Below are 16,904 nucleotides of genomic sequence, written 5' to 3'. Positions count from 1 at the left end.
CCTCCTGCTCCTTCCCTGGCCGTGGTTTCAGAATGCCGAAGCCGCCATAGTCCAGGATCTCAAAGCTGTTGAGCGTTATTAGGTTCAGGTATTTGTTAAGGATGATCTCGTCCACCATGGGTCTCTTCTTGATGGTGGTCATGCCGTGGTCAGAGGTAATGATGACGTTCAGGCTGTTGGTCAGGCCGTGTTGTTGAATGGCCCTCCTGAGGTAGCCAATGGTACGGTCGATTTGCTGGATGATTTTCTTCCTGTCCGGATGATTTGGACCCTTGGCGTGGCCCACGTTGTCCGGCTCACCGTAGTACAGTGCCACAAAGTCAAAGTCCTCCTCTGAGAACCAGCTCATCACCTTGTCAATGTTTTGAATCCACTCTGTCTCGTTGTCGTCTGGATGGCCGGAGTTCTGCACCACGACTCTGTTGACTGCCTGACCGCTGTAGTTGGCGCCCCCTCCAGGGAAAAAGAAGGAAGCAGTTTTCAAACCCTGGAACACAAAGAATCTTAGTTCAGCTGACTGGATGATTCCTATGACAGTGGTTTCACAGCCAGTGACTCACCTGGTCCTGTGCTGTGATCCATAAGGGCAGAGTTCCGTTGTCCCACCACTCCGACTTTGTCAGAGTTGTTTTGTGTGGAACTTTCAGGTTGGTCTCTGTGTCGTACATCATGTTGTGAACCACCTCATGGTCCTCAACCCACCGGCCTGAGGCACAGAAAACTCTGATTACAATCACAACGATCCTACGTCATGATTCTCTCTGTGGACTTTGGTCTGTGAGCTAAAATCACTGGTTTTCTCTATGGACTTTGGTGTAGAAACGTGAGTGCACTACAAACTTCAGTATTCTGTTCCTGTGGTGTTGGTATTTGTTACCTGTGATTGTGGTGAAGTGAGATGGTGAAGTCATGGTCAGCATTGGGGGGGTGAGGTACTTGGCCTTGACGCCGTCCACCACCAGCTGGTCCAGGTTGGGGGTATCCACATCTTGGTCGTAGTCCCACCTAAAACCATCAAATGAGATCAGCAGCAGTTTGTTCCTGTCGATGGAGTTGCTCAGAGTCTTGGCAGCGACGCACGCCGCTGCGGAGAGCAGTACGAGCTGTTGCAGCATCTTCATCCTGGTCCAGACTGAAGCTGCCGACTCCTGTGGTGTTGGTATTTGTTACCTGTGATTGTGGTGAAGTGAGATGGTGAAGTCATGGTCAGCATTGGGGGGGTGAGGTACTTGGCCTTGACGCCGTCCACCACCAGCTGGTCCAGGTTGGGGGTATCCACATCTTGGTCGTAGTCCCACCTAAAACCATCAAATGAGATCAGCAGCAGTTTGTTCCTGTCGATGGAGTTGCTCAGAGTCTTGGCAGCGACGCACGCCGCTGCGGAGAGCAGTACGAGCTGTTGCAGCATCTTCATCCTGGTCCAGACTGAAGCTGCCGACCTGAACACTCACACACACACACACTCTTACCTGTTGCCAGGTTGATGTGTAACCAGCATTTTCTGATACAGATCTGCTGATCCCAGTGAAGGACGGAAACCTTCGACTGAAGTGATAGCCTTTAATCAATGAGCTGATAAACCTCAGTGAACCTGAGCAACAGTTTCAGGAGCGCTGGCATATTCTTCAGGTTGTGTCATCACACGTAGAAAACCTTAGAAAAACTGTTGTTGTTGAAGGACCTTTAAAGTACCAGGTGGAACAAGTACTTTACTGATACAGCCCCCGAGATCCAGGTACTGATGGGACTGTTTGAGGATGTCAGAGATGCAAATTCAGGAGAGTGGTTATTGCAACATGATATGGAATCTCACACACACACACACACACACACACACACTCACCCAATGATAGTCCAAGTCAAAGATCAAACTCTGCTCTGAACCAATGTTTCTCTCCTTTATCTGATTAATTATAAATATGCTGTTGTCAAATCATTACATTGTTGTAATTAATCATTGAACCACAAACACACACACACACACACAGTGTGTGCGTGACAGTGGAGTTAAACATTTGACCTTGACCTCGATGATGTAAATGGCATGATGCACTGATCACTGTTAATATTTTATATTTATTATACACCATATTTGACATGATACATACAGGGTGGAACCATAAAAAAATTAAATATAAAAAAAATGTGATGACTGTTGTTTGAGCTGCTTTGTTGTTTTTCATTTAAAAAAAAATATACCTGTGTTGTATATAGTTTACTAATGTAAGATATAAAATTAATAAGTTAACCAATGTTCCAAATATACTATATGTGTATTTTCGTTTAAAATGCGTTGTCCTGATGATGATTGTTATTAACCAATACCACTACGAGTATTCTTATTTGTGTACTTGATAATAATTAACCAATACCACTACGAGTATTCTTTGTGTACTTGATAATTGGGTGACGTGCAGTGTGTGTGAGCTCCGAGAATACATCTGTATTCAGTATCAGACGGTTCATCCCTCAGGGACAAACATAATAGTCTAGATATTCCTATTTATTTTTAAATATTATTTCAAAATGAATATTATATTTGAAGGTTAAATAGACGTTTCAATAGAAATACTATTTAAAAAATAAGATGCGACTCTTGTTTTATAGAACGCAACCCGGAAACACCTCCATCGTCCGTGGTGTATTTCCGGTTGAAATAGGTCACTGTCTGTCTGTTCTTGTGTGAACGTGCTTGGTTACGTGTTTCTTTTATTTGACTGCGTTCTTAAACTTTACATAAAAATCTGTTTATTGTTAATTCTCGTCTGTTGTCGCGGGTCTCCCTCGGAGTTGTCTCGTCACTAAGAAGTTTGTGGCTTTAAAAAGCGTCACCTCTGCGCTGTCTCTTAGCTTTAGCGGTTAGTACCATTTGCACTAATATAACGTTTATATGAACGTAAAACGCTGGAATTAAGAATTTACTGTGTATAATCTCAAATTTTACTTTTATTTTTCACTACTAGCTTTGCATGAGCTCACTGGAATCTTGTGGCCTCATGTTAAAGTCCAACAGATATCCGTGTTTAATTCGGCAGTAATAATATTACCTCTGGAAATACGTACCTGAATAAAGTCGTACATTAGTGCTCGCACGGTGACAAAATAAAAAAAGGGGTCAAACGTGTTTAATTCTTCACTCTTGTGTTTCAGGGATGTTGTCGGTGTGGAGCCTGAAGCCACTGCTGACGTCAATCTCCCAAGGTCAGTTGTCACATCCCAAACTCCACTGATTTGGAACTAGCTCTAATATCACAGACTGATGTTTCAGTCAGAATCTCACAGATGAAGCGGTTCTGTTAGTCTTGTAATAAGAAGAAATGACCTCAGTAGTCATGATCACATGACAAGCACCTCAGACGATTGGTGGAAGCAGTGATGGAGGAAGCAACGATGACATCTTCGATTATTATTATTATTTTTACTTTGTGTTTTTTGAACACACACAAAGAAAGTTCCATATTGTTGCTGCGGCCAGTCGTGTCTTTACTGACCGCTGGCCTCTTTGTCAACATAGGAGCTGATAAAATACACATTTTTAAATACTTACTTGAATGTTAGAAATGATAAGAGTTAAGGTTGTGGTCATTTTAAAAGATTTGGTTTTCTCTCCTCAGTTTCCCATCATGCCTCTGTGTGGACACGGCCCCTTCTCTCCAGAACCATGGCCACGTTGAATCAAATGCACCGGCTGGGAAAACCTAAATCTCCGCCCAAAGCCTTGGGAGCAACGTTCGGCCGCCCACAGCTCAAAGCTGTGATCCTGAAGACAATGATCCGGAAACCCAAGAAGCCCAACTCAGCCAACAGGAAGTGCGCCCGTGTGCGTCTGTCCAATGGCAAGGAGGCAATAGTGTACATTCCTGGGGAGGGACACAACCTGCAAGAGCATAATGTGGTGCTGGTCGAGGGGGGGCGCACTCAGGACCTGCCTGGTGTCAAGCTGACGGTGGTGAGAGGAAAATACGACTGTGCACACGTGGTGAAGAAGAAACAGTAGGGGGGATGATGGCACAGCAGGGACTGTTGAAAATATAATTTTGACTTTTTTTATAAAAATGAAGACATCCCAGAGAGACTGCGAACCTGCTGTGATATTTTGGCTTTCATCATAGGATCTCAATTGTTGTTCTGGACTTTGAGACAAGTTGCTGCTGTTTAAACAATAAATATTTGTGAATAGAGCTCACTTTAAACAATGCCTTTATTTTGAAAGGCATTTTTTTGGCTTCAGTGGTTGTATGTAGACATTACACAACAGCAGGCGCCCCCTACTGTCAATATGGTCGCGGACAGAGGCTGTCCTGAAAACAGGAGAAGTGATGCTTTGTTTATTAAAGACTCAACTAATAAAAATGTGTGAAGTCTGTTTCTATATTTCACTGATGAAATATAATTTTATCCTTCCATCCAGTCTTTGGTGTGGCAGACAGAGTGGTTAACAAACGTAACAGTTTCCTGTTGTAATATTTTCAGACATGATGACATGGAAACTTTTTTAGTGAAAACTAATGTGATACTTCGAATACATTTCGAATGAAGAACAACTATTTATGTTTTGAACTTCCTCCTGCATCTTTCTGTATAAATTGATTGTCGTTATTTATGCCTTATTTGTTCGAAGCCACAATATTGATTTGATATTGTCGTTATTTATGCCTTATTTGTTCTGCACAAATCGGAGCCAAAATATTGATTTGACGGGTCCTCCAATCTGGAGGCGGCGCTGCTGAGGTCAAAGTGCTGGACGCTTAATAGCGTCAAAATCTTGCAGGAAGATGAAAAGCCGAAGTTCTTCGTTGTCAGAGTAAGTTTGTTTGTTTTTCTCCACTGGACTGAGTTTATCTGTCTTTCCATATCAACACAACGGAGACAATGTAACATTTTTGGGATGAGACAGAAAAAAACAAACTGTTCTTTGCTCGTGAAAGACGGCAACATCGCAGCTAAGCTAAGCTAAGCCAACATCGTCAACAGAGACTTAACTAAAGCACAACCTCAGCAGATACCGCCTTGTCTAACATGTAGCAAACACGTCGTCTGTTTTATCTTACATTCTCAGCGTGTTTAACGTTCTTGGTGGACTGACAGACAGCTGACATACATGCATTATTTAACAGTATCAGTGTACTTAAAGGCTAACCTTTAGCTTCAGTAGCTATTGCTTTGCCCCGGGTATGCTGCATTTAAACAGCAGCAGGTAGCCGTATCATCGATGTTGTCAGTGGGTCAGAAGTTAGCGTCACTTCTGTTACCAGTACCAACGTTTTTCACTATGTTTCGAGGTTAAAGGTAATCTTAATTTATCAACGTCACAGTGCTAAGAAGCTCACCTTTAGCTTCAGCTAACAGTTGACGTGCTTATTTTTTAAATTCACTACGTTAATTATTCCAATGTAGCATTTTTTTTAAAGATGCAACCGCTCCCTGTTTGTGATTCTCTGTCATTTTTATGACCATGTTTGGAAGTTAAAAAAACAACAACACTGATCTGCATTTTCCATGAGTTAAAAAACCCAACAGTTACAAAATTTTGATGATTTCCAGATCAGATATGAGAGCAGAAAATAAAAAAAATGTGAAAAAAAGGAGGCTTCTCTTTCCTGATTTTCTACTAGAGCCCTGGAGGAAGAAGAATATTCACCTGTAGGAGGAGGGTATGATGAGGAGGTGAAGGTGGTGATTAAAAGTTAAGCAGGAGCAGAAGAAGAAGAAGAAGATGGAGAAGACGAAGAAGATGGAGAAGATGAAGAAGATGGAGACGGTGGAGACAGTCAGCAGCTTTCAGATCCAGATTCAGGGTTGAGACAAGTTTTTTTTTCTTTGTTTTTTTTTTTTTTTTGCACAATCAATAAAACCTAAGTGTTAAAATATTGCTGACTGACACAGATAATACTGAAACAATATAAACAGGAATATTTATTATACCATTGAAACATGAAACATTATTAACTAACAGTATTTTGAATTCTGAAAATACTGCTCTTTGTTCACCATTATTACCAACAATGTTTATGAATAATATTTAATGATAATAAATGTATTATAAATGAACCCCCCCTCCTCTCTGGCCTCTTCCTCTTCTTCTTTAACATCTCTCCCTCCTGTTTCACCCCAACCGTCTGTTTGACCAGGACGTAGGAACAAATTTGTCCACATAGCCACGTGTGTAAAGTTGGTAGCGTAGATTTTTTAAAAATCAGTTTCACTCTTATGAGGAAGTTTAAACATCATGATGTGAAGGATAAATTCAACAGGTGAATTGTTGGTGACTAAATAGCAGCTGTACATCAGGAAACTGCTTTGTCTCTCCTCCTGGTTCTGTGACGTTAATGTTCATCTCACTTCTGCAGATGAGGGGTCTGATCATAACGTCCACGCGTCACTGACACCACCGCACGAGGCTCCAGCAAAGAGGAAGCGCCACCGTCGACGCTCCGAACCCCGTCACCACTGCCCCCAGTGCGAGCGGGTGTTCTCCTGTCCGTCACGGCTGGCTGACCACATGTCCGTGCATGGGGCTGAAAAACGCCACGTGTGTCCTGTGTGTGGGAAACGTTTCACCAAGAGGGTAAATATGGTGGTGCACCAGCGCGTCCACACCGGGGAGAAGCCGTACTCCTGCCCGGACTGCGGCGTCAGATTTGCTCAGCAGGGATGCTTGAGGCGCCATCGCCTCACCCATGGCACAGAGAAGCCCCACCGCTGTGGTGTCTGTGGGCGGGGCTTCTTCCAGCGCCGTTACCTGGTGCAGCACGAGCGCAGGCACACGGGCGAGCGACCGTTCTCCTGCATGATCTGCCCCAAACGCTTCGCCTCCAGATCGGGCCTCAGTGACCACCAACACACCCACCAGGAGACCAAACCGCTGTCGTGTGCACTCTGTGACAAGGTCTTCTCCACGCCCTCGTCCTTCAGGGACCATGTCAGGATCCACACCGGAATCAAACCACACCCCTGCACTCTGTGTGGCAAAAGCTTCAACCGTCCAGGGTTGCTGAAGAAACACCTGGAGAAGCACCAGCAGGAGGAGGAGGAGGGGAACAATGAGGAGGCAGCCAGGAGGGTGAGTCTGCCACCAGTGATGTCATTAATAACGCCGTCATCGGTGACATCTGCTGGCCACAGGTTTTGAGTTAGCTGTGTAACAGGATTTAAAATGTGTCCAGATTCAGGTGAAGTCAAAGAACAAAAATATTTAACTTATCTATATCTACTACAAACACAGATTAGTTCAAAGTCACAGTTTACTTTTAGCTGTTGAAGACTTGAAGACTTCTGGCTTTGAACCCTCTCACCTGCTCTATAAAAGGCAGGCTATACGTTTGACTGTACCAGGACTGCTGTAGCTAATGTTAGCTCTGGTGTCTTTGCTAAAAGCTTTAAAAAGTTTTACATCGAGTGCACACTGTTGACTTGCAGTACTTCAGAGATAAGAAAAATCTTTATTGAACAATTTTCACAACCATGATGTCATTCAAGCTGATGTTAAAAAAAAAACCCTTCACCTCCTGTTCATCTTTTTCTGCTTGTCAAGGACCTTTAGGTGCATTACTGCCACCTACTGGACAGGGAAGTGTGCATCAATGTGGATTGTGTGACAGGAATTAGGGAGCTGAGAAATCAGACCTGTTTTATGTTGTTGTCTGTCAGCCTGATAAATGACGGCGACTCAAACGATTGTCTTCAGGGTGAAACTCCGTACTGCTGCCTCCTGTGTCATCAACACTTCCCCAGTGCTGAGAAGCTGCAGCAGCACGAGCAGCTCCACCAGAGGGTGCTGCGGCGCACCTGCCACATCTGCGGCCGTCTTTTCAGTAGAGCCACTCACTTGAGAGTCCACCTCAGGTCCCACACCGGGGAGAGACCGTACCAGTGCGACATCTGCAAGAACCGCTTCACCACACGGAAGGTTCTGAAGAAGCACCAGGAGGTCCACACCCGAGAGGGCCCGGCCAGAGCCAACGGCAAAAAATCCCCGGCGTCGGCAGAGGAGGATCAGCTACCACCTCACTGTTCGGTGTGTGACAAGACGTTCAGCACTACAGTCAAACTCAGAGCACACCAGAAGTACCACAACAAACGTCACTGCTGCAGCATCTGCTCCAGGACCTTCCTGAAACCCTGTCAGCTCCGACAGCACATGAGCACCCACGTCAGGGATGGGCTCATCGCTCCCCCTGCTGACCAGGTGAGGCCTCTACACTGTGTCCTGTACTAGGAAGAAGGACCAAAGGAAAGGCTGAGGTTTAGGACAGTGGAGACCAGAACTAAGGTCTAGGTGAAGAACAGGAAGAGCTCAGTGAGTGCCTGAAGTACGTACAGTGACTACAGCATCGACTCGTTTATCATAATGATGATGATAATAATAAAAAGCCAGTGCAGTGGAGACTGTCATCCTCCTCCTGATCTCTTGGGGGCACCAGTGCCTCCCAGAGTTGACATCAACATAATTTTTTTCTTTTGTTTCAGGAATTCTGGTTCAACATTCAGACAGTAAAGGTGGATGATGTGAAGGTGGAGGGGGAGAGCGGTAGAAATGAACAGGTAAGAAAAAGTTTTGTAATTGGAAAATAATGGTCTCCACTCCCTGGCAGCAGGTGGCGCCCTGCATTGTCACCAGCCAAATCTCTTCCTTACTTTGGTTCTTCACAATAACAAACGAATACAAAATGATTCTTCCAAGAGTCTGGTAGTACTGTAGTCCTACCACCAGATGTCACTCATCCTCGAACACTTTCAACGCCACGGTGTTTCTGCCAAATGAGTCAGTTTATTAACAACACTCCAGGTGTTTATTTGATGAATTAACGTATAATAAAAACCTAATAATGCTGAAGAATTCTGGTTCTTCTCTGTGTTTCTGCCCTCTGACCCCACAGGACAGAGGAGATTCATCCAGAGAAACCAAAAGTGTTGACCAGGACCAGTCAGTACCAAAGAAGAAGATCAAGGTGGAAAGAGATGAAGGAGAAGCTGGAGGTCTGATCAACTCAGACGGAGAAGAAGAAGAGTGGAAACAAACAACCACTGGTTTGTTCTTTCATCGATTTTACCAATGACACTGTGACGTCTCCATCTGCCTGGACCAATCCTCATAGAGAAAATCAGTGATTTAAGCTCACAGACACCGATGTGGTTTATCCATTTTTTTGGTGCACTTTCTACTCATATAGATCCTTCATGGGCTTGTTTTAGCAGCAGGTGGCGCTCAAAGCGCGGTCAAAACTCCCTTTGTGTCAGTAATTTAAACATTTTTAAAGCAAAACTCCCTTTGTGTCAGTAATTTAATTTTTAAACATTTTTAAACATGTAGTTAAAATCCCCCTAGACTTGAGTGTGTGTGAAGTTAGACTTGTTTTTGTTGAAGTTGATGTCTTTCTGTCTGACAGGACCAGCTGTGGTCGTGCAGACGACGACGACGCCGGCGGCAGGCGGCGTCAGTGGCGCTAAGAAGAGGTTCTGCTGCCCTGTCTGTGGCCGCGACTGCTTCAAGGACTCTGCCCTGAAGAACCACCTGAGGATCCACTCAGGAGAACGACCGTTCCAGTGCAGCACCTGTGGGAAGAGCTTCACGCAGCACGTTCACCTGAGGGAGCACATGAGAATCCACACGGGCGAGAAGCCGTTCACGTGCGGCGACTGCGGCCGCAGCTTCACCTTCTCTAGCGCACTGCGTCGTCACAAGCGCGTGCACACGGGCGTGCGGCCGTACCAGTGCACAATCTGCCAGAAGACCTTTAAACAGCAGAGCGTCCTCAAGAAACACGAGTCCACGCACTCTGCAGTTCGCTTCCAGTGTCCGCTCTGCAGCAAGAGCTTTAGGACCGCCCATGAACTCACCTACCACGCCCACCAGCATGACGCCAAGCGCTACTACTGCGAGATCTGCAAAAAGAACCTGAGCGGCGCCAGACAGTTCCGTGACCACATGAAGGACCACGAGATCACCAGCATGCTTCTACTGGGAGGAGCAAAGGACATGTCAGCCACGTCGGATGCCACCTAGTGGCTGTAAAGCATTCCAGTTCTGGGAAAATTCATAAACCTTTGGGAGCAAAATCGCAGGTCAGTGAAGAGTCCAAGTCTTATGTGCTTAGACAGAACTAGTCTGAAGATGAGCTTCAACATCAACATGACATTGATTTTTTTTGTTTGTTTTTTGTTTTTTCAGAGCGACTTATTAAAGTCACCCTGAGGAGTTTTCAGGAACGCAGCTGTCAACATCCTTCAGAGAATTCTTCAAAAACTAAAATCAAACCACGTGGGGGCAGTGTCTCAGAACACCGCCCCCTGCTGGCAGCACACAGACAGTGGTCTTCCAAAAGAGAGTTGATGATGCTTGTTACCAAAGTGAGCCTGCAGATGTCGCTGCAAAGATGGCGAGAGGTTTGAAAGGGTTATTCACCCTGTTGGTGGCGCTGAAGAGGCAAAGAGAGATTTATTTACCTGTATTCCCTGGAATTCTGTCCAACTTTGATCTCATTGACTGTGAAACGTGACTCCTGTAGTAACGCCATGTTACCTGTGAGGGTGCTAATGAGCCTTGTTAGCTCAGGATCCTGACTGGAATAAATGATGAAGCAGAAACGTTCTTCTGATTGACCTCGTCTCTGCTCAACCATGGAAGTCTTTAAAAAAATAAATGTTCGGCCAGTCGATATGCTGACGAGGTGTGAGCTGTGTAAAAAAAATAGCATTATATTGATAATTATATATTATATATATATATATAGAACTTCTTTGTTTCACAAAGCACCTGGAATTTCCATCCCATCTCAACCTTATCCCAGCATGCATTTGCTGGGGCTTCCACTTGAGGTCAGCGTTTTGTTTTCCGTCTGTCCAGCCTCACTGAGTGGTAGGTAAGTCTGAGACGAGCTGACTGAAACTTTTTGTCAAATGGATTGTTCTGGACTGTAGACTAATTCATGTTGTTGACGACAACGACTTCACTGAGGCTTCGATTCGACTCGACGGTTCTACAACGAAATGTAGATGAACAGAAATGAGTGAAATCCATCAACTCTTTGAAACAAAGATTTGAGGAGATTTTTTTTTTTCAAAAAATATTTTCACAAATAAAAACAGGTGTGAAACATATGCTAATCTACCTGCTGTTGTCTTTCTGTTCTTTCAATGTACAGAACATAAACAAATAGGTACGTATTTATAATGTATACATATATTCGTCCTAAGGGTGGCAGTAGATCCACTGGCTTCATCCCTAACAGACAGAGGCTCTCTCAGTGGGCGTGGTCAGAACGCTGAAGCCCCGCCTCTTGTTGAGCTGTAGGATAAAACAGAGTGAGCACAGCGAGCACTCAGTTTGAGAACCGTCGTCTCCTCTCTCCTCCTTCACAGGGTTTTGAATCTTACTCTTCCAACATGTGGACGCTACTCCCTCTACAGGACGTTCTTGGCAACAGCTCAAAGAAAAATATGACAGAAACTCTGGACTGGAATAAGGTCAGATACACACACACACACACACACTCTTTTCACCTCATCTTTTATCTTTGTCCAGAGTGTTTTTGTTTTGTTTTTTTCTTACATTTTTTTTTTGTGTGTTTTGTGTCGTCGTCTTGAGCAGCTTTGAAAAACAGTTGGCTATAAATTTTTTTTTTAATTTGCCAGTTTGATAAAAATAATTCATATTATTTAGATTTTAAAAATTTAGATTTTTTAAAATTATTTTATTAATATTTGGCCAAAAACCAAATGAATCTACAAACACTCTTTGTGACATTGCGGTTGTTGTCTCTGCAGGTGAAAGAGGGCGTCAGGTACCTTCAGCTGCTCCTGGCCCTGCTCAGGTCAGAGGTCACCACACAACACTGCTGTCATCATCACTGCTCTGTCACACTGTGTTCCTGTTTTGGTAAAGGCTCCCATTGGTCCTGACATCATCACGTGTCCCTAATGTTGACCTGTCTCTCATCCACAGTGTTGTCGGTTCCGGTTTAATCATCAGCTTTGTGATGTCACAGAGACTGGGCCGCAAACCTGAGGTTTGATTCTCACTTTGCTCTTTTGTTCCTGAGAAATGAAACCTGTCTTAGACTGTGTGTGTGTGTGTGTGTGTGTGAGTACTGTTCACTCTTCATTTCTGTGTTTGACTGTGACATCACACTCATCAACATCACTCTCTGTTATTACACATGTTTAACAAATGTTTTGATTTATTTTTGTTCTCTGCAATGATTTCATTCAATTGTTATTATAAAACTGAGGAAAAAAACAACAGTATTTATGTTGTATTTTGGTTCACTCTACTTGTACTGTAGATATTTTGCCCCATGCTGCAATTTTCACACTTTTTTAACTCACGGCGACAGGAGCTGCTGGCCCAGTGCTGCCATCCTGTGGTTGTTGTTAAATGTTTCTTTGGCTCCGACGTGATGTAAAGACGTTAAGGTTATGTTTCATGTTATGGTGATGATGTCATCCGTGTCGTTTGCAGATGCAACCATTGCTACTCCTGTGTGTGTCCGACTTCCTGCTCGCCTTCTGCTGGCTGTTAGGAGCAGCCATCTTTTTCGAGAACAGGGGCAGCATGAGCACACACTGCTACAACATGCGAACACTGGAGCAGGTAACACACACACACACACACACAGATCATGATCATGATCGTGTACAGATTCTGAAACGTTATTCCAAACCAAACCTCCTGGAGAAAGTCAGTGATTTCCTCCACAGAGATGCAGCAGTTGTTGATCCACTGCTGTGTTGGTGCGTGTGCAGCTAAAATCACTCATTTTCTCTATGGACTTTGGTCTGTGTGTGGTGCATCTGTTCCTTTATTCTAAAGATCCACATCTGTCCACGTCATCACTTCTCTGTTCCCTGTTACTTGTTAGTTCAGCTGCAGATGAATACATCTGCTGTGATATTTCATTTTCAAAAGGGAAAGTTTGCAGTTTTTTTCCTCCTCATTTGTTTGAGGTCGAGGACTTTCCCCTCAATATTCAGAATCAGGAACCGTCACCTGTTCTCACATGGCAACCGCCCAATTGGAAACTTTAAACTTCCTGAGGAACAAACTGTGTGTGTGTGTCTGTGGGTGTGTGTATGTGTGTGTGGGTGGGTGTGTGTATGTGTGCGATAAAGGGAAAATTCAGGTGCTACTTGTGATGCTGTTTTCGAAAGATGACCTGAAAGTTAGCATTAAGGTAATGATAGCTGAAAGCTAAGAATCAGATGAAGTTGATGAAGCAGCAGGTGGTCCAAACATGGAGACCCCAGACTCAGCTGATGACCTCTGACCCTGTGCACATTCCACTTTTTTAATGTTGTCAATATGTTTCTGTGCACATTCCACTTTTTTAATGTTGTTAGTGTAAAATATGTTTGTTGACATTCCAGCCAACATTCCTGACCTTCTCCCTTTGTTGGGGAACACACAGATACACACACACACACACACACACACACACACACACACACCACCACTGATGAGCGTCAATGAACGTCACACAAACCTACATACAATAATCCAGTGTGTGTGTGTGTGTGTGTGTGTGTTTTCAGGCCTTCTATATGGCAGCTTTCTTTTTTACCCTCAACTACACCTGGAGCCTCTACAGTGGCATCACAGAGAAGCTGAAAAGCTGTTTCTATGGTTACTCTGTACAGGTGAGTAAAGGCAGCGCTTGGTCTTTGTAACAGCAGGGGGCGCTCCAAACATTGATGCTTCTGTCAGATTTAGGTCCTTGTAGGAGATTAAAGTGTGTGTGTGTGTGTGTGTGTGTGTGTGTGATGTCCTCAGTTTTCTAACAGAGTGAGCACAGCAGGAAGAACCACCGCCGTGCTCTCAGGGTGAGTTCACTGACACTCTGGGATTTCAAGGTTTGTGTCAGAAGCCGTCTCCACAGCCTTGTTGTTTCTGCACCTGTTTCTAGAATGACTCCTCTGCTGCTCGTGTCTCCTGTCCTCATCTATGGAAACATCAGACATTGTCAGGCCAACTTCACTCAGCCAAACAGGTGCGTTCACTGACCACGCTGAAAAACATTACTCTAACGGTGCGTTCACTGACCCGTCTTGTCTTTCTTCTATCATCACGGTGCATTCACTGACCTCACTGATGCAGGTGTCTGCTGATGGAGACTGGAGCTCTGTTTCTGACATCAGAACAGCAGCAGCCAATCAGAAGCTGCCGTCTGCTGCACATCTATGCAATCAGCACCTTCTGCATCACCTTTGTCCTGACTGTGGGCGGAGTCACGGTGAGTTCTGACACGTGTGATGCTGCAGGTCGTTTGACAATTTACTTTAAGGACCGAGTACAAAGTCTGTCCTCCTCGCCTGGACAGGTGTTGGCAGTGAAGGCGTGGCGTCTCCAGCGGCGGCTGGTGACATCAGCAGGCTACATGGGCACTGAGCAGAGGGCATGGCTGCGTGTGATTGGCTGGAGAATGCTTCTCTACCCTCTGATCTTTGTCTTCTGCTGGGGACCAGGTCAGTGCTGTCCTCACAGCAGCTCTGTGATTGGCTGTCAGTCTGTGAGTTAACTCTGTGTGTGTGTGTGTGTGTGTGTGTGCACAGTGGCAGCATTAACGTTCCTGGATGTGCTGAATCCCACACTGAATCAGGGAAAAGTGGGCGTCGCCCTCTACATGTTTCAGGTGAGTCATGTGACTTGTCATGTTTTTAAAGTAAAATGTTTAGTAAAACTAAACACTAAAAGTGTTAGAAAAAAAATCGTTCATCCATCTTTTTTTTTTTTTTTTTTAACGCCTGTCCTCAGACTTTGACCTCGGTCTCTCATGGTTTCCTCAACTCTCTGGTCTACTGCTGGACTCACCTGTGTCTCCGCCACACCAGCAGGGCGGCGCTGTGCAGAGACATGGACACTCAGACACCTCTGCTGTCGTCACAGAAGAACCAACCGCAGAAGAGGAGCTACAGGGCTCTGAGCTGAAGCCTAGCCTGCAGAGGGCGATGGACCCTCCTCTCTGAAATGGCTGCAGTGCCACTGCTGTCCAGCAGGGGCTGATGCCCACAGACCCCTGTTTGAAAAAAATCAACAACTTCTTTTATGAAAATCTTTTTGTTATTTCTTTCAGTTTAACTGAAACGTTGGCTTTCTTTGCTCGGAGGTTTAAACCCCTCACTGGCCTTGTGTGTAAACTCAGATTACAAACAGATGGTGGCGCTCTGATTTTGTAGGAACAGCAGGATGATGGTGAATGGCTCTCAGGAAAAGGGAAGGAAGACAGGAAGAGAAAAAAAGATTTGGAAAAAGAAAGATTTCACCACTCACTGCTCATGGGACCCCTGCTGGTTAGTCTGTGAACTGCACTGTCATCTGTCACTATCTGTGACAACATTTTAATGCAAAATACCTAAGAATTAGCTGCGAAGGAAGCTTAGCTGAGACCCGGACTTGGTCCTGTGGTTCTCAAACTATGGACAGAAAGCAGTATGAATAGATATAGGTTTAGTGCAGCTGTGATGTATTTTCACCTACTCTGTGTGTGTGTGTGTGTTCTAGTTGTAGTACTTCTTCATTGTACAGGGTGTCATTAATAAACTGGTCTCATCTGAACAGTGAAGGTCTGTGCTGCTAGATCTGAACTTGGTCCTACTGCTGGTACTGCTCGTAAAGGTGGTCACTGGTCAAACTGGTCACTGGTCAAACTGGTCACTGGTCAAACTGGGAGAGACAAATACTTTCAGGTGGTGCAGGGAATAAAAACCAGCGTGATGGAGTGAGGGAGGGGAGAGAGTCTCCCTCTCCCTCTCCCCCTCCTTGTTTGTTATGTGAGTTACGTAACCTTTGACCCCCGGCCGACAGTGACATAATCACATTCTGGGGCTTCATCACGATTCATTAAACCCTTTGACGTTTGTTCATGTCCACAAACAAACAGCGGCAAGATAAAAACACGTTGACTAAAATTCCCAGAATCCTGTGGGGACACGGTGTGGACACGGACAGAGACACTCAGTGATTCAGTGTCAGTTTAATTAAACGTTGTTTTTTGTTTACATGTGATCACGAGACATACAAATCAGAGCGAAGCTGCACAGCGGTGCCCCCTGCTGATCTGCAGATCACGTGTCTCCTCCTCACTGGTTCATCATTCTTCTGGAGCCCAGGTGACAGTTGTCCAGCAGCAGGTTGTAGTCTGGCCCGCCCTCACGCACAAAATCAGAAACTGTCTTTGTTCCCTGGAAATCTCTGCTGGCGACGGGCTGAAAAAACATGACTTTGGATCAACGTCCTGAACTTTAGAAAATACAAAAAAAAAAAAGTTTGTCCTGCAGTCGTATGAGGACGTGAACGTGACGTCAGAGACTACAGCTGACCAAGTCTTCAGGACGGAGGCTCTGGAAAAAAAAACTCACCTCCCAGTTTCGACTCATGTGCCGGGCGTCAGTCACGACAGTCTGAGAGGATATTCCGTATCCGTCTCCTTTATGGACAAGGAACTGCCGTCCGTCTCCCAGTGTCACTCTGACAAACAAACAAACATTTACTTCTCAGCTCTCTTTTTTTTTTTTTTGCTTCTGATGCTTTGCTCTGACTCCACTTCACCTTCAACCTGTACAAACTAGACTAGGCTCCATCTGATACTCGGGATCGGAATCGATCCGATATTGGTCAAAAGTTCAGGATTGGATATCACAGAAACCCACTGTCCTCCAACCGATCTGATAATGTTTGGTTACTGACCACGGAAGCCTGGCTGGACATTTCCCTCTTGGTATCCCTATGAAGGAAGGTATGTGATTCCAGCCTGGACTTCAGCCCTATTCATGCCCCCCCCCCACTCCCCACCTGCCCTACTCACCGAACCCCAGAGTGACTGATTGGTCCGAGCCAGCTCGACATTCCCTCCAGCGGCCTCTTCATCCGCTCCACGTTGTAAACGGGCGCATTGTAGAGTCGGGGTGGG

The 16,904-nt window shown here is 45.0% G+C and overlaps 4 protein-coding genes across 4 annotated transcripts in view; 3 read left to right on the top strand and 1 right to left on the bottom strand.

The window, feature by feature from the left end:
• Positions 1-1,135, bottom strand: part of LOC103388124 (ectonucleotide pyrophosphatase/phosphodiesterase family member 7) — a 3,158-nt gene extending 2,023 nt beyond the window's left edge. The window contains exons 1-3 of the mRNA XM_025061478.1: positions 878-1,135; positions 561-706; positions 2-487 (exon numbers count right to left, since the gene is read on the bottom strand). Coding sequence (XP_024917246.1) covers positions 2-487; positions 561-706; positions 878-1,121 — 876 coding nt within the window. The 5' untranslated portion in view covers positions 1,122-1,135. The remainder of the gene's footprint in view (position 1; positions 488-560; positions 707-877) is intronic.
• A 1,488-nt stretch (positions 1,136-2,623) lies between these two features.
• mrps12 (mitochondrial ribosomal protein S12) lies at positions 2,624-4,353 on the top strand. Its single transcript, XM_008322964.3, has 3 exons — positions 2,624-2,858; positions 3,151-3,201; positions 3,615-4,353. Exons 2-3 carry the CDS (start codon positions 3,153-3,155, stop codon positions 3,995-3,997), a joined length of 432 nt encoding a protein of 143 aa, XP_008321186.1. The 5' UTR covers positions 2,624-2,858; positions 3,151-3,152; the 3' UTR covers positions 3,998-4,353.
• Positions 4,354-4,718: 365 nt separating this feature from the next.
• On the top strand, positions 4,719-10,691 carry LOC103388094 (zinc finger protein 250-like). Its single transcript, XM_008322962.3, has 8 exons — positions 4,719-4,804; positions 5,616-5,798; positions 6,351-7,063; positions 7,688-8,188; positions 8,470-8,544; positions 8,880-9,030; positions 9,390-10,065; positions 10,172-10,691. Exons 2-7 carry the CDS (start codon positions 5,717-5,719, stop codon positions 10,004-10,006), a joined length of 2,139 nt encoding a protein of 712 aa, XP_008321184.1. The 5' UTR covers positions 4,719-4,804; positions 5,616-5,716; the 3' UTR covers positions 10,007-10,065; positions 10,172-10,691.
• A 508-nt stretch (positions 10,692-11,199) lies between these two features.
• On the top strand, positions 11,200-15,008 carry tmem116 (transmembrane protein 116). The gene is made up of 11 exons (XM_008323002.3): positions 11,200-11,466; positions 11,767-11,813; positions 11,945-12,008; positions 12,461-12,592; positions 13,531-13,635; positions 13,769-13,818; positions 13,902-13,985; positions 14,093-14,228; positions 14,316-14,460; positions 14,548-14,627; positions 14,750-15,008. Exons 1-11 carry the CDS (start codon positions 11,386-11,388, stop codon positions 14,921-14,923), a joined length of 1,098 nt encoding a protein of 365 aa, XP_008321224.1. The 5' UTR covers positions 11,200-11,385; the 3' UTR covers positions 14,924-15,008.
• Positions 15,009-16,904: the final 1,896 nt, after the last annotated feature.

This window comes from Cynoglossus semilaevis, chromosome 13, assembly GCF_000523025.1.
Source record: "Cynoglossus semilaevis isolate Cse_v1.0 chromosome 13, Cse_v1.0, whole genome shotgun sequence".
Classification (NCBI taxonomy): domain Eukaryota; kingdom Metazoa; phylum Chordata; class Actinopteri; order Pleuronectiformes; family Cynoglossidae; genus Cynoglossus; species Cynoglossus semilaevis.
Note: the sequence above shows the minus strand (reverse complement) of the source record. Positions and strands in the feature narration are given on the sequence as shown.